The 16,220-nt window shown below is 29.9% G+C and overlaps 1 protein-coding gene across 2 annotated transcripts in view; it reads right to left on the bottom strand.

Moving 5' to 3' along the window:
* Positions 1 to 223: 223 nt before the first annotated feature.
* LOC117178122 (probable G-protein coupled receptor Mth-like 1) overlaps positions 224 to 16,220 on the bottom strand; it is a 264,166-nt gene continuing 248,169 nt past the window's right edge. The window contains exon 7 of one of the 2 annotated variants that reach the window (XM_033369377.1): positions 224 to 1,788. In XM_033369377.1, coding sequence (XP_033225268.1) covers positions 1,455 to 1,788 — 334 coding nt within the window. In that variant the 3' untranslated portion in view covers positions 224 to 1,454. Of the gene's footprint in view, positions 1,813 to 16,220 lie in introns of both variants that reach the window. The other variant, XM_033369376.1, reaches the window with a different exon arrangement.

A 16,220-nucleotide genomic window follows, 5' to 3' on the forward strand; every position in this document is an offset into this window, starting at 1 on the left:
TTTTAGAAACATAATAATTTTCTCTTACTTGTTTAACAGATTTCTAAAAGAATTCAAAAAAAAAAAAATACAATAAGTAAATTAAAGAGTTACTTCTATAAGAAAAAGCGAAACAAGTAAGAAGAAATTATTATTTTACTTAAACATGAATTAAAAAAGTTTAATTAAATCATTTATAATTATGGAAATATAAAAGGGTTTAATTTATACGAATGCATATTTATAAGATTGATTTTCAAGATATTGAAAATATACAAAAAAATCAACTAAAAAGACCTCTAAATCATATCCGATTTTCAATTTTTCTTTTCGAAAAATATGTTGAATAAGTAGGTACATTTTAGGCTAGTGCGCGTCATCAGATTCGAAAATAGTATTTCTTGAAATCACCCTGAACAAACCTTTAGTTCCTTTTCCTCTAGTTATATTTGGAAAATATTTAGTTAAAGCAATAAATGATTCTGGCAAAGTATAACGGTCTTTTTTTTCTGTCTGAAAGTTTGAAAATGTGCAGCTCTAAAAAAGAATGAACACCAATTTGATATCGATGATCGCGATTTTTAATCGCACGCGCGTCACTGGTCTCGAATATCAACGTGGGCGACCGTGAGCGACCATCACGATAGAACACGCATTCTCTCATTGTCTTTCTCTCTTCTGCGCTATAAATATGCAAATCGTGAGTGCAATTGTGTGAGGCGCGACGCTTATGCAAATGCATGCTAAAGGATATCGGGATCTCACAAATTCGGACACACCTGACGCATAAATAAAGAGAGTACCTACGCGATTTACGTATTTGCAGTCCGCAATTAAGGAGTCAAGCAATTTTCCCGAAGAAATTCCGATCCCGCATCGCACAATCGATTCACACAGAATACTTTTATCCTCCATCAATTTCCAACTCTGGCAGATGAATAGCTTATCCCTAATTTTCGGTTTAAAAAAATCATTACAAAATTTCGACTATTTCCAGAGCTACTTTTAGAAAATCTTAAATATAGCGAATTAGAAAATCCTAGTGTTAAGCCTCAGGTTTATTTGAAATCGAGTACTTGAGGAAATAATACGATAATCATAGATCTGACCAAAATGTGGTCCTTCGAGCCGGATGTGATCCATCAACCTCTTGATATATCCCACTCTTTCCACAAAACTCAATTTAAAATAGTGAGACTACCTACTGAAAAACGTCGAAAGTTCTCTTTTGTAAAAAATTGAATGTTTCTATAAAAACAATTCAGACCAGAGTTAATAAAATTTGGTTTCGCAACCAAAGCTTCTCCACCAGTATCTTTTGATCATTTTTCCTGCGCTGTGGAAACTGTCGACCAGATTTTGGCAGGACAACGAGTTGGTTTTGAAGAAAGGGCGTTGTGGCCGATTTCAAAGCTCGTTTTGGTGACTTTCCTCAGTCATGAGGGACCCGAAGGAGTGGAGGTTTTGGTAGGTTTCTAGCAGATTGTTTCTAGAGGCGCTGTCTTGGTGCTCGGATTTTGCGTAACGCTGTCACCCATACTTGGCATTCCATGGCTCGTGGTGCTAAGGCCGTTGCCCTGCCTTCCGGCGTTGGTCCTAGGGTTCCTGTTGCAGATCCTCTTCAAGGCAGCCCTCACTTGAGGCTGACAGCCAACTACGATGAATATGAAGACACCCTGGAACGCGTTGATCACGTCCGTCACGTACCACACGTATTCTGGACCACCCACTGCCCAGGAGATTACGTCTAGGACCCAGGTCACTCCCATCACGACCACCAGCTTCATGCAGACTCGGCCCAAGGCGGCTCTGTAACGCAAATTTGTAGGAGATCTGGGTTAATAGAATTCTGAACTATTACTGAAATGGTTATTTGCAAATATTGTTTTCAACGACATGTTAATGGCTTTTAGGGTATTTCAAAGGAACACACAAAAAATCAACGCATATCAAATATTGATATTGAGCTTCAAAAGATCACGAGGAATTTCAAGAAATTTCAAGGAATTTAAGGAGATTATAAAGACTTTAAGGATCCATAAGAATTTCAAAAGATGAAAAAAGCTCAAAGGATTTTTTAGGATTTCATGGGATTTCGCGCAATTTTAAAGCTTTTCCAGGATTTTTCAAGGATTTCAAAAGATTTCACAAGATTTTCAGGCCTCGCAGTCCCTATGGGATAAAATATAGAGATCAAAGGGAGACCAAATATAGAGACCAAAAAATTCTCACGTGCATAGTGGACTTTCGCTTTTGAAAATTCTATTGAATTGAGTAGGATTTAATGAATATAGAATAATTCGAAAGAATTAAAAAGAATTCAGGATAAATTAATAAGAATTCAGGGCAAATTCCAAATGGATTGCAAATAGTATTTAATAACCTCATGAAATCTTTGAAACACTACAAAATCCCTTACTTCTTGTTCTTGAAATTGCATGAAATCTGATGATACTTTCTGAAATTCTGGAAAATTGATTGAAAGCCTTGCGAGTCCTTTAAACCCCATAAAATAATGGAAATTCTCGGGAATCTTATAAAATTTCGTATAATGTTTTAAAATATCCTATAACCTCACATATCCTGTAAAAGCGTTCCACATCTTCCGAAATTCTAGGAAATTCTTTAAAAGCGCATGCAATTTTTTTAAATTCCTTTAAATGTTTAAAATCTTTGAAAATCCCTTGAAATGTTTTAAATTTCCAAAATGTTTAACATTTCCTGAAATATTGCAAATCCTTTTAAGTTCCATTAAATTATTGAAATAAATTAAAAATTACTTGTAATATTTGAAAATAACCTCAAAATTTTCAAATCCTTTAATACCTTTTGAAATCCCTTTACATTTTATAAAGCTCTTGAAAATGTAGGTTGATGTTAAAGGAATTCCAAAGATTTCAAAAGATTACACCAGATTTTTAGGCATTTTCAGAGGAGTTTTAGAAAAAGGAACTAGATATATATGGAAATCTGGAAATAACTTTATTTGTAGTTGAAACACAGTAAAATTAGAATTTGGGACAAACATTTAATGTACTTTAACGAACAAAAATACAAGTTCATATATTGCAGACAATTTTCAGATGTGTTTGACAAAATATAAAGAATTTCGCAGAGTACATTACAATAATAATAAAATTCAACTGTCATTAATGTGGTAAACAGGGGTAGTTCAGAAATTTGTAAAATATTCTAGTTAAAAGACAAGATCGTAAGACCTTTCAAAAAAGTCTAGAACTTTCCCATAATACTGTAAATTAATTTTACAAATAAACAATGGAACGTTATTTTACTGCCTTAGGTCTTATCTCAAGAAAAGGTAAAGATCTGAAAGCTTCAACTCTTCTCTCGCCCCAATTTATAGCCGATTAATAATGAAGCTTCCAAATATAAACGCCCTAAAAATAAAATCTGCCAAAGAAGTTATTCAAATTTAAAACCGACTTATTCTCAAAGCCCTCGAAAGTCTCAGAGACTTCGATGTAAAATTTAAATTATCCACATTCGAAAGCATTAAACTTTTTGAAATAAAAATTGTACGAGTATATTCTTTCTCTACGAGGGTGGCAATATGGACTAGCAGCACATCAAACTGCTCATAAACGTGAAAAGAGTGGAGTTGCAAAAATACCAATAGTAAAGATTTTATCGAAAAGACGATAAATTTAAGTTTAAGTTCATACGAACAATTTACAAGAAAAGATGAATATTTTTTGTTCTAGGGATCATCTCCAAAACGTATAAAGTTATATTTTCACGATATGGCATTTCTTCTTCGATCTTTTACTGTTCTTCTCCATTGTGCAGAAAAGATATTTCCGAGAACGTCTGCTGACTTCTGCTACGACTAACATCCGCTCTTTTTTTTAGATTATGATTCTGTCTTCAGAAATGTCTACGAGAAAGATAAAAACTTGGCTTTCGGAAGTTGCAGATTTACTTTTGCGAACTCGTTAAATGACGCGCGAAATGCAGTCTTTAAGTATAACTCAAAACAGATATTCTCTCAGTTCTTTGCTTTAAAAGTGATATTATGGTAGCTGTTTCATTTTTATATTCTTATTTCGCGTAAACTTTATTTTTGCTACGTCGAAATTTCAATTTTCGTTTATATATGCTTAGGTGGATGAAGTATTGCTCCTTTTTACACGGGTCCGAAAGTCGAGCCCCTCACTTCTGTTGATTGCAACTCGCTAGAAACAAAATCTCTGGATTGTTTTGTTTAATAAAAAGCATCTAAAAGCTTATAGTGTTCTGAATTCCACGATGTGATCACTTTTAGCCTAAAAATTGTTTCAAGCGTTAACTTTCACCTGTTTTCGGAAAGAGGTTGACGCTGGGAAAAATCAAAACTTCATAGGTATTCTTTCAATATTTTTAAGTGCAATACATTTTTCATAATCATGAAATATTCAATAATTATTGAATATTTCATGATAATTTAAGTTTACGGGGATTTATTTATAAATAGTTTATCTTGTGATCGAATGAAGATAGGATGCCCTTTAATGGCTCTACATGTGCAGTTTTGTGATGTGAGTGCAGTGCAGTAATTAACTTTATGGTAAAATCACTGTTGCGCAATAAATACTATTTTGAATATTTCTTAATTTTATCAGTATTGACGTGTGGGTGGCACATCGGGACAAGTGAACGGAAAAAGGGCCTTTTCGATGACAATATTGACTCTGTTAGCACACCTATTCAGGCGAGTTGACTTGCTTCTAGAGTTACTACTGTCATTGGAATATTCAAAATAACTTTTTGCTCATTCAAAATTATATTTCTTGCTTAACATAGATTTATCATAAATTGAATGATTGAACTGCACTCGCATCACAAAACTGCACATTTGGAGCAATTAAACGGATTCCTATCTTTATTCGTTCTCAAGATAAAGTATTTGTAAATAAATCTCCGTAAAAAGAAAATGATTTAATTTGGAAGGCTTTTAGATCTTTTTTATTAAACTCGGAGATTTTTTTGACGCGACGCAACCTTCATCTTCAAAACTCCCTTACTAATTTTTCATTTTTCCTGACCATCAATCTTGTGAAATTTTTAATATCTAGAATATTTCTCAAATGGAGTATAATAATTTTAAGTTCAAATTGATAAATTAATAATTTATTATCAGCCTAATTCACTTTAAAAAATTAGAAAGTTACTAACTTAAACTAAAATTCCATTCGTTTAAAAGAATTTAAGGGAAATGTGAAGAATTCGATTAAATCCATTAAAAATCCAAGGAAAAATAAGACAAATTGAAGTGAACTGAAAACAAACAAAAAATATGAAAATATGAATTGAATTAATTAAATTCGAATCTTTTGAAATTCCTTTAACATTTTTAAAGCTCTTCAAAATATCTTTGAATTTTTAAAAATACCTTAAAATCTATAATATCGTTTTAAATCTATTAAAAATTCCTTAGAATCTAAGAACAATTAAAATAAATAATAATTATTATATTTAATATAAGTTTTTTTCATAAAATCGAATTTTCTCATTTTTTTGCAAAAAGCGACAGATATGAAATTTATTTAACATTTTCGAGAAAAATTCAAAAACTATATTTTCAAGGAAAAAATGCTCCTAACCTCCACAATGTTTAAGTCCATATAAAGCTGATGACCCCAACTTTTTTATATTTTCTCATATTTTTTCCAAGTTTCTCCTTATATAAGACAGTTACCCTATCAACTTCATGTCGGGCTAAATCATTTATATCGCAAAAGAGCAAGATGTATATTTTTCATGGATCTTTTTTAAACGTGTAAAATATTATCTTAATCTTTTTTTCATATCTGTCGTTATTTCGAGAAAACTGAGAAAATTCGATTTTACAAACAAAAATTCTCCTAGTCACAAGTACAGTGAAACCCTTCAATAGGTATCCCTTCTATAGCCTTTCCGCGCCGCAGGTAGGTGCAACAGGAGCTGCGCGGGATCTGCGGTTGTCACTCAGGCGAGCACTCAGGCCTGAACAAATAAAAGCGGAACAGGCTATTAAATCAGCTCTACAGAAGAGTTTCACTCTAATTTAGCCCGCATAAAATTCACAAGATCCTCATAAAATTGAACAAAAAATTGGTAGGAAATATAAATGTGGGTGTTGTAAGAAAATAAAAGAATAATTTTATCAGAAAAACTGCTGACGTTTTGTTAATTTTGAATAAATTTGGGTTTTTTTGAAAAACAATGTACAAAATTCAAAAACGTATAATTTCGTAGACATTTTTTCGGGAAATTGAAGTTTTTTGTCAATTTACTAATTTCTAAAATTTTTAAATTTCAGAAATTTAAAATGTCGGATTTTCAAACTTCAAGAATGTAATAATTACGGTAATTTTAAATTTCTGAATTTTTCTAGTATTATTAAATTTCAATAACGGATTATTTTAATTTCGTTAATAAACAACTTTGGTAGTTTTATTTTTTTCAGTAATCTAAAATTTGGGAAATTTTCTATGTCGGTATTTTTCAACATTCTTGATTTTTCTTTTTCGAATTGTCTAGAATCCCCGAAAATATTTGTGCAACACTCACCGATTTTATATTTCAGAAATTTCTAGAAATTGGCACAATGTACTTAAACATGCCAGAAACTTCCAGATTCTCCATACCGCATTTCCCATTCACCTAGAATCTTTAATAATAATCTACTTTTTCAAAAACTTTTTGGATTTTTTAAAAATTGATGCAATATTCTAGACCTGGCAGATCGTAAAGATTCTGAAAGTATTCTAGAATTTCGTAGAATAATTATAGAATTATTGATGTCTTCCAATTTAATTTCAAAGTAAATCAAATATCACAATATTCAAAAAGGATGCTACTGGATTGTGATAAAACGATTCAAAGACTCGTTTGCACTCAGCTATGAATCATGACTGATTACTTCGTTAGGGTACCTAATTCAGCAGAGCAGAACAATATTTATTACTTCTGGAGGCTGATTCACATTTCCACTGAAAAGTATGTGCATTTATCAGGACTAACAATTTAAAATAACGAATGAAGACAATAAGAGGACACTAGTTCGCGTATTAGTTAGCGAAAAGTCTCTTGTATTTTACACTCTTGGTCTCGTCTTCTCGCTATAACTCTCTATTCCCAGCAACTTGCAACCTAGAAATTTCGAAATACATGTTTCCCCCTATTTTTCCTTTTTTTTCGTTTTTTATTCTTTAGACCATAATTCTCATCCCTTTTCTCTTTCGGCTTTCTTCCTTTTGCCCTGTTTTTTCACGTTTCTCGCTGTCGCCTTCGGCCAAGCATAAGCTGAGGCGCCTGTTCATAATAATTAGCGATGCCACCGAAATAGAATTCTACATCATCTGTCAAACCTCGAAATTTAATATGAAACATTTTGACGTAATCCTTTTTAAAAAAATATACTTCGCCACCCTGAATTCGAAATATGCAACAGCTAGCTTGAATCAATTTCGACTAAAAAGCGCTTGCACATCCTAGTTTTTTTCTTAATGTTTTGGGGATGTCTCCCGGGTAGTTTAAGCCATAAATAAAAAAGTGGTTCAGCTCCTTTTTAAGGAATCTAAATTTGTTGTAGGTTATTAAATATATTTTCATTGAAATAACTAGAAATTAAATATTTATTCGTATAAACCCTTTAGTTTAGCATCCAAAAGAAGCATCTAATTTAAACATCATGTGACATTCTGGAAGCTTTAAACATTTTTTAAGCAGGTGCCAAAAGGCTGTTTTTAAATTCCTCTTTCTCGGTATATTGCACGCCTAAATAGACAGAACAAGAATTAAAGTGCACAAAATTCCCTGTAAAATAAAACCAAAATTTAATTTTTTACGTTGAATAATTTAAGAAATACGACTTCCAGGTGTATTTTTTAATTGAAAAATTGGCCTAAAAATGATTTAACTTTAGAATTCGTAGAATATCTCATTTTCTGTACGTTTTAAATAAAAGGTACTCTCCAATCTGAAACAAATTATTTTTATTGAATTTTATATCAGACATTAAATTTTCCAAAAATAACTTGTTTCTGCTGCATTCTACGTGAAAAAATGTGCATAATAATAAAAGCACACACATTTTCCAGGAAAACTATAAAATAATAAATGGCCTATCTGTAATATTTCTCGAAATACTGCCACGAAAAGCGTGCCGAAATTTATCAATTCTTGTCAAAGAAAGACATTTAACAAATTATTAAAGAAAGCACATTCAATATTTTGTACTTTTGCTGGAAAATCCATATACCTTTATTCTTTTAAAAATAATCATATTTCCGAAAAACTTAATGTCTAATAAAATCGAACAAAAAGTTTGCTTTTCAGGACACAATAGCTTTAGACTTTTTGATAAATTGATTAATTGATAAATGGATAAATTGCAATTCTGCAAGTTTGAACTGTTACAATTCAAAATTCTGTCATTTTAATGATTTACATTCGGAATTTCTTCAATTTGGAAGATATAGAATTGAAAACTTTAATTTTTATTTTTAAAATCACAAAAATTGAAGAATTTTTATATATGTCATTTTTTAATTATTGAAGAGTTTTTAATTGTAACTCTTTGAATTGCAAATATTAAAAATTAAACTGTTTTTAATTCACCTTCAAAAATTCTGCATAATTTAAGCTCTAGAATTAAAATTCTGTGATTTTTATCCTTGATATTTGAAATTTTTAGAATTGTGAAGAATTTAAATTGGAAACTAAACTTTTGATCTGCAAAATCATTCTTTAATAATTTATACTTGCACACGTTTAAAACGGCAAATTTTAGGTTTTGAAATTAGAAATTTTGTCATTTATATGCTTTATATTTGAAATTTATTAAATTTGAAAGATTTAGAATTGTAAATTATACAGAATAAAAAATAGAAGGACCTTCAATAGCAAGAGTTTAAGATATATCTATTTTAAATAGATGTTTTAAATTTTATGAATTTAAACTACAATGTATAAGTGTTCAAAATTAAAGAAATTAACTTAATTATTTATTCCTTTGCTTCTACATAATTAGGTAATTAAAATATGAAAAATTAAATAAGTACGCTAAGCGCGCTATTCTTCTTAACTTATAATATTTGGAAATTGAGAATTATGTAAAATAAGTATCTTATTGGAAGTTTAAAGCTTCTTCAATATGATACTCTTAAGTAGTTGGTATATATCTTGCCTTGATCAATTCGGCGCTTCTCAGTTCTGTTTCAATTCAGATCTCTCTTTAGAAACAAGGATTTTCTTTATTCATAAATTAATGAACCCTAGTAATTATTCAGTGAACTAAATTTGCATATACTGTTTGTGTGTCAAAGTAATAAGCACGTGAATAATGAAATTCGTTCATTCAACTTGTTTTCCTGTGACCTATTATTAAGTAAATCTAATTCTGGAATCCTTTGAAAAATTTAGCAAGGGAATAAAAAAAAGCGTACTACATTTTTCGTTCTAGGGGTTTTAAAATATTTCTACTTTAATAAATTAGTCACATTCTACGAAAATTACAAACAACTTTTACATCATAAATATATATTACTTCCATTCATTTCGACAAGAATTACATAATATTCTGGAACAGTTTTCTTAAAAACATTCTTTAAACGATCTAAAAAAAGGTTTTTAAAAATTGTTTTATCTTCTATGAACTTTCTAAATGTTCTGCGATGATCTACATTCCACAATATGACTTCAAGTTTGTTAAAAAATATTTTAGTTATTATTATTATTCAATTTAAATAAATTTTGTTTTCATTCAAATAAAAGCTTTTATTAATTCAAACGAAGTTTTTTAAATTCAAATATATTTTTCATTAAATCAAATAAAGTGCCATCAAACAACAAATATTTGATTTGATTTAGAAAAAAAACATTTTTCTTATTTTACTAATGACTATTAAAATCTGTGAAACGCTATTTTTTAAATATTTGGTTGAAAAATTGCAACGTTTGATGAAATTTTAATATGCATTTTAGTACAATCGATTAAATATATTGAATTAAAAAAAGATGCCGGGACAGCCCCGTGCAAAAATGATCAAATGAAAAATCCAACTCTGACAAAAAATGCCTTCGACATGTTGGGCAGTATAAGCCTGTGACAACATTTCAACACAGAAATGTTAAAAAAAAACAATAATAATAATAATAATAATAATAATAATAATTGATTGATAATTGAAATAAATAGTGGCTCATAATAAGTGGCTCAGTTGGTTAGACACTCGGACTTCACCTCAGAGGTCCGGGGTTCGATCCCTGAGCCGGTACCTCTAGAAATTTTTCAATGTAGGGGAGAGTGGGGATTGGTGGATCACGGGGATAAGTGGATCACTGGGGAAATTTTTGAAACCACTAGGGGTTTTTGCGTAACGTTGATATTGTTTGACAGTCCTACCTATAACCTAACTTTACCCGAGGAAGTAGAAACCTGCAACGTTTGTTGTTGTTGTTATGTACGATGGAAATTTTTTGCGATTGAAATCGGTTAATTCGTAACTTGCTACTTTTTCAGAATTAGTGTATTTTTCTTTTTCATCGTGCCTGTATCCATAAACAGTATACTTGACGTAACTAATGTTCTGTGGGGATAGATGGATCATTTTTTGTGGGGATACGTGGATCAGTAGTTAACTTTGGATATTTTTAAAGTAAACTTTTATACGCTGGGTACGAGGGTAAAACTAATCTTAACGACGCTTGCGGGTCATGTGTACATATTGCGGGAGAAACGTTTGTTTTTGTTATTATTATTGTTATTGATATTATTATGGTCATAAATATTGTAATTGTTATTATGAATATTATGATGATTATTATATTCTTATTATTATTGTTATTATCATATTTTTTATTATTATTTTTATCGTTTTTACTAATATTATTATAATTATTGTTAATTTTATTATAATAATTATTATTATGTATTTCTTGAAAAATTTATCTCAGGTCCTTTTACCCGGTGATTTATCACCAGCCACGGACTAAGTCAAGTGCCTGGTAAAGTGTTTTTACTGTTTTTACATACTTATATATGTATCCCTAAGTGAAGAATACTATTTTACATAAAAAAATTAATTTATTTTTTTAAATAGCTTCTAATTCATTTTATTGTGCGAATTCAGGTAAATTGTCCAAAAAAACTGTACACTTTTCAAAGTGATCCAACTATCCCCACAGGTTGATCCAAGTATCCTCACGGGTGGGGATACTTGGGTCAAATGACACTAAAAAGTTAACGATCAATAACAATGATAAATGAATATATTTCACTGTAAATCATTTTGGAAATTATGAACGAATAGTATAACTTTCATATTAATGTAAAAAAATTATTACTTTATATTTTTGTAGAAAATATGACAAGAAAGACAAAATCTGATCCACCTATCTCCACTCTCCCCTACCTTTACCGAGGTTCTGGTGGTTCGGATCCCACCTCAAGCTGTAGGTCCCCCCATCGTGTACTTGACTGAAACTCAGTCCGTCAATGATGGGGTAAAACCAGGCTTTGTCCAATATGTCTGGGCAGACTGCTCTCATCAGATCACTTGACTGCATTATAAAAATGCGTCCGCGACTGATGATATATACCGGGACAGCCCCGTGCAAAAATGATCAAATAAATAAATAATAATAATAATTAATTAATTATCAATAAATACTAAAATTAAATTATATACCAAAAATTAATAAATACTGAAATAATAATAATAATAATTTTTTTCTCGATGGTCAAGATAAATATACAGTACATATTTTAGATTTAAATTGACAAACCGAAAAAAAGTTTCAATCCTTCGAAAAGTGTAGTTTCAGTAAATTACTAAATTATAACAGAATTTTCTAACATTTCTGCTCCTGTTTAGGAACAAGTACAATCTGTTTTTGGATAAAGCATTAGTGGTGCGTCTCTAAAAATGTCTACAAAAATGTCTAATAGTGTACAACAATTCTGAAAGTTTTAACAACATTCAAGAGACTGTTAAAGGGTTCTAATTTTTATTTGAAAATTTCACATTTTCAGCAGTTCTACATTTTGTAGAAAGTTAAAAAAGATTCTTTGATACCTTTTTGGAGATTCAGAAAGTTTATAGAAATTTCATAGTAGAAAACTTTGAAATTCTAAACCGTTTAGAAAAAATTGAATTTTTTCGACCGAAAACTCATCTCACAGATATCAAGTCAGGCAAAAATGATGCGATTTGTTGCAGGAAAATATTGATTATTCGCAAAACCCGGCATCCTAAGAAGGTGTAAATCTTCCTGGTGTGAACACCTGTCACTACAAATCCATAGTATGAAACCAATGAAATGTCCAAAGGATTTATCGTCAGGAAGCTAACACCTATAGCAAGATTCTGCTTGTACTCTTCTTGCTTATTTTCACAATCCAGCAGTGCAGTCATGCCACTTCGACTTACGAAAATTAAATTTAACGATTCACTTTTGCAATTCCAAACAGATGATAAATTTCTAAAGAAAAAAAATCATATCCAGGGTGGCCGCAAAACGTTATTTTTTAAATTCCCTGAATTGTCCTTGATTTTTCCTTGAATAACTGCCAGAGTCCAATTTTATTTACTTGAAGAAAATGAAGAAGTGAACTATTTAAATCAAAAAAGTAATCAACAGTGACAAATGTTAGTTTGAATTTTAAAAAATTTTAAATAATTTGATGAAATTTTTGAGGTTCTAAGTGAATTTTAGCGAATTCACAATAATATCAAAACAAGTCAAAAATAAAAAAAAATTCAATTGATTGGAACGTATTCCAAAAATCCAAAAAATTCCATAAATTTAAGTAAAATTGGAGTGAATGTAGAACAAATTTAAGAGAAATGAGAAGAATCAGATGAAAATTCATGGCAAATTGAATTAAACTAAGTAAGTGTGAAATGAGAAAGAAAAATATAAAGGAATTTAAAAGAGTTGGATGAAACGCTTAAGAATTCAAGGTGAGTTAAAAAGACTTCAGAAGGAATTCAACAAAAACGAGAAAAAATTGAAAACAATCCATGCAATTGAATATAATTAAGTAAACTTAGAAGACTTTCTCTGTATTAAAAAATACAAGATAATTCCGAAGAATTCAAAAGAATTTTAAAGGATTTATAATGAATTAATAACAATTCAGGGTGAAATCATAGAAAATGTATTAAAATATCTTAAAAGCTTTAAAAATTCCTTGAAATCATTAGAAATCTTATAAAATCTCTGCCGATCATTTAAAACATTTCAAAACCTTATAGGTCCTTTAACATCGTTTCATATCTTTTTGAAATTCTAGGAAATTAATACCATAAGATATTTTGAATCTTTTGAAATCCTTTTAAGTTATTTAAATTACTTAAAAATATACTTACAATTCTTTGAAATTCATGCAAATGATTAAAATAAATTGAAATTTCATTCATGATCTTTTAAAACGCCCTCGAATATATCAAAGCCCTAAGATATTTCAAATTTGGTAAAATTCGTTGAAATCTCTTAAAATTTTCGAATCTGCTGAAAATACCTTTGAATCTTCCGAAATACCTTAAAAATATTTTAAATTCTTTATAATCCCTTAAAATTACTGAAATCAAGTACAAATTCCTTGGCATCTTCTAAAATTCCCTAAAATATTTCAAATCCTATGACACATTTTCAAATCACATCAAACTTTTTAAACCTCGTGAAAATACTTTGGAATCTGTTAAGGTACCCTGAACAATTTTAAATACTTTGATGTCCCCTTTAATTATTGGAATAAATTCATATTTCTTCGAATCTTTTAAAATACCCATGACTTTGAATTTTTAAAAATACCTTCAAATATTTCAAATCCTTCAGGATTACTTTAAATTATTGAAACCTGTTGAAAATACTCTCAGATATTTTCAAGCCTATAAAATCTTTCGAGATGCTTGGCAATTTTAATTCAATAGTGATTTTAAATTAGTCCATGCAAAAAAAATATTCTTAAAACATTAACCACAGTATTTGCCAAAATATTTAACACAACTGGTATACATTGAATCGTATTATGAAAATGAAATATGAGACTTAAATAAGAAAAATTGATTTTTAACATTATAACCAACAATGTGAGTTTCATTAAAAAATTTGGAACAATTAGCTGTTCTATATATCGTTCAAAGTCTTGATTTGAAGTTAACATGTTGTATTTTTCAATTATGCATTAATGAATGTATTTTCGTCTTTAATTACTATTCTCAAATAATTTACTTTTGATTACATAAAACATTTATAAGTTTGGTTTGCTCTATTCTAGCATAGTTTCCTCCATATCTATTTTGATTGCAAATAAAAGAAAACATTTACAAATGAGAAACAAGATATAATTACTTTAGTCAAGAAGAAGATGAATAAATCAAAATACAATTAATTTTTTATTCCGTGTTCGTATTTAGATAATTAGGTCTTTTGATTTTTTTCGCCTCGTCAATAGTGCAAGTCAGACTTGAGAGTTCTGTTACTTTATTTTACCGTTCAGCGCAAGTTCACGCCGGTGATTATAAAATTCTTGAGTACTGGAATGCCTTCCACTATACGCGTACATCTTGGAATGTTCGATATTATCGACAGATACATTCATGAGTGCAGGAAGTACGCACCGAGAGATTATTATAGAGCCTCGCACTTTTGCCTGAAAAATTTTTCTTCTCATCCGAAAACACTTCTAATACCATTGTCTGTCGATTGGAGGATAACGTTTTAAAGTCGCCAGAAAACCAGAGATCGACATTTAACTATTTCAAAATAACTTTCGTTTAACGGATTATACCGGATTATACTGGATTACCTTTATAAACAGAATCACTCTGGATTATCTAAGATCACTCCCGGTTGTATAGGATTACTCTAGATTACATAAAATTATGTTGGATTACGCTGCCTAATTACACTCACGAGAATTTTCAACCAAAATAATTAATTTTTATTAAGATTCTTAAATTTTCAACAAAATAAATAAACTTTATAACCAAATAGTCGAATTTTCTACCAAAAATATTAATTTTCTGTAATAAAATACGAATTTTGAATAAAAAAGTAACATTTTCTGTTAAAAAATTAATTTTCAGCCTAAGAGATAAATTTTCAACTAAAGCGATGAATCTGTAAAAAAAATTTTCTTTTTAACAAAATGGTGAAGTTTTCTACAAAGTAGATTAATTTTTAACCGAGAGAGATTAATTCTCTACAAAAAATGTAATACATAGTTAATATTTCAACCGAAACCTTAACCAAAAGGATAAACTTTCAACAAAACAGTTGATGTCTTAACCAAAACTTACTTTTTACCAAAAATGTTGAATTTCCTACAAAGAATTTTATTTTTTTACCAAAAAGTTGATTTTTAACCAAGAAGATTAATTTCCCACAAAGATTTTATAATTCACTTCAAATCCGTTGGAGAGAGCCTATAAATCCTATAAAATCGCGTAGATCCGGTAAAATCCCTAGAAAACGCTTTAAATACTTTGAAATCATATGAAGCTTTAAAATAAGAATTTGAGCGAATAGTAATTTGAGCAAATAGTACCATGAGTGTCATTTCTTTGAAAATAGCAATAAAATAGTTTTATCGCTAAAAAAAAAGTTTCAACTGTGTCGTGAGTCCAAGGCCTGAAAGCTGCTAATAATAAACTCATCAGATTCGATACAACCGGGGTGAAAATGTCAATGCAAAAGAAAATCCTCTACCTATTAAATATTATACTAATTTATTGTTTTAAATAATTCAGTTTTTAACAAAAAATAATAACATTTTGAAAAATAACTGATTTGCGCTGAAAAAATCCATTTTAAATTATTATTTTGCAAAGTTCTATACTCTTTTAAAAACATGTCAAAGTTTTATGAACGTTCTGAAATTGCCCTTGAATCTTCCAGAATCTTCTAAAAGCTTCCGAAGTGTTCCAAAACATTCGTTAAGCTCCAGGATGTTCCAGAATATTTGTAGTCCGTGCTAAGTTTCTAGAATATTTTAGCTGACGTCATCCTGAATGCCCGGCATACGGACATTGATGCAAGAGGGCTACTGGACTAGAGGGACAGAACACTTTTTCAAGTAGGCTACTGGACTACTGTTACAATAAGACTATTAAGCCATTTTCTTCTTCTTCTTCTTCTTGAAGACATCATCTAAAATTTTCTAGAAACTTAGCATGAGCACAAACCACTACAGCAGCAGAATCTTCTCGATGTCGATAAGGTAGGAATCTTGATCTAGAATCCGTCTTGCT

This window comes from Belonocnema kinseyi, chromosome 8, assembly GCF_010883055.1.
Source record: "Belonocnema kinseyi isolate 2016_QV_RU_SX_M_011 chromosome 8, B_treatae_v1, whole genome shotgun sequence".
Classification (NCBI taxonomy): domain Eukaryota; kingdom Metazoa; phylum Arthropoda; class Insecta; order Hymenoptera; family Cynipidae; genus Belonocnema; species Belonocnema kinseyi.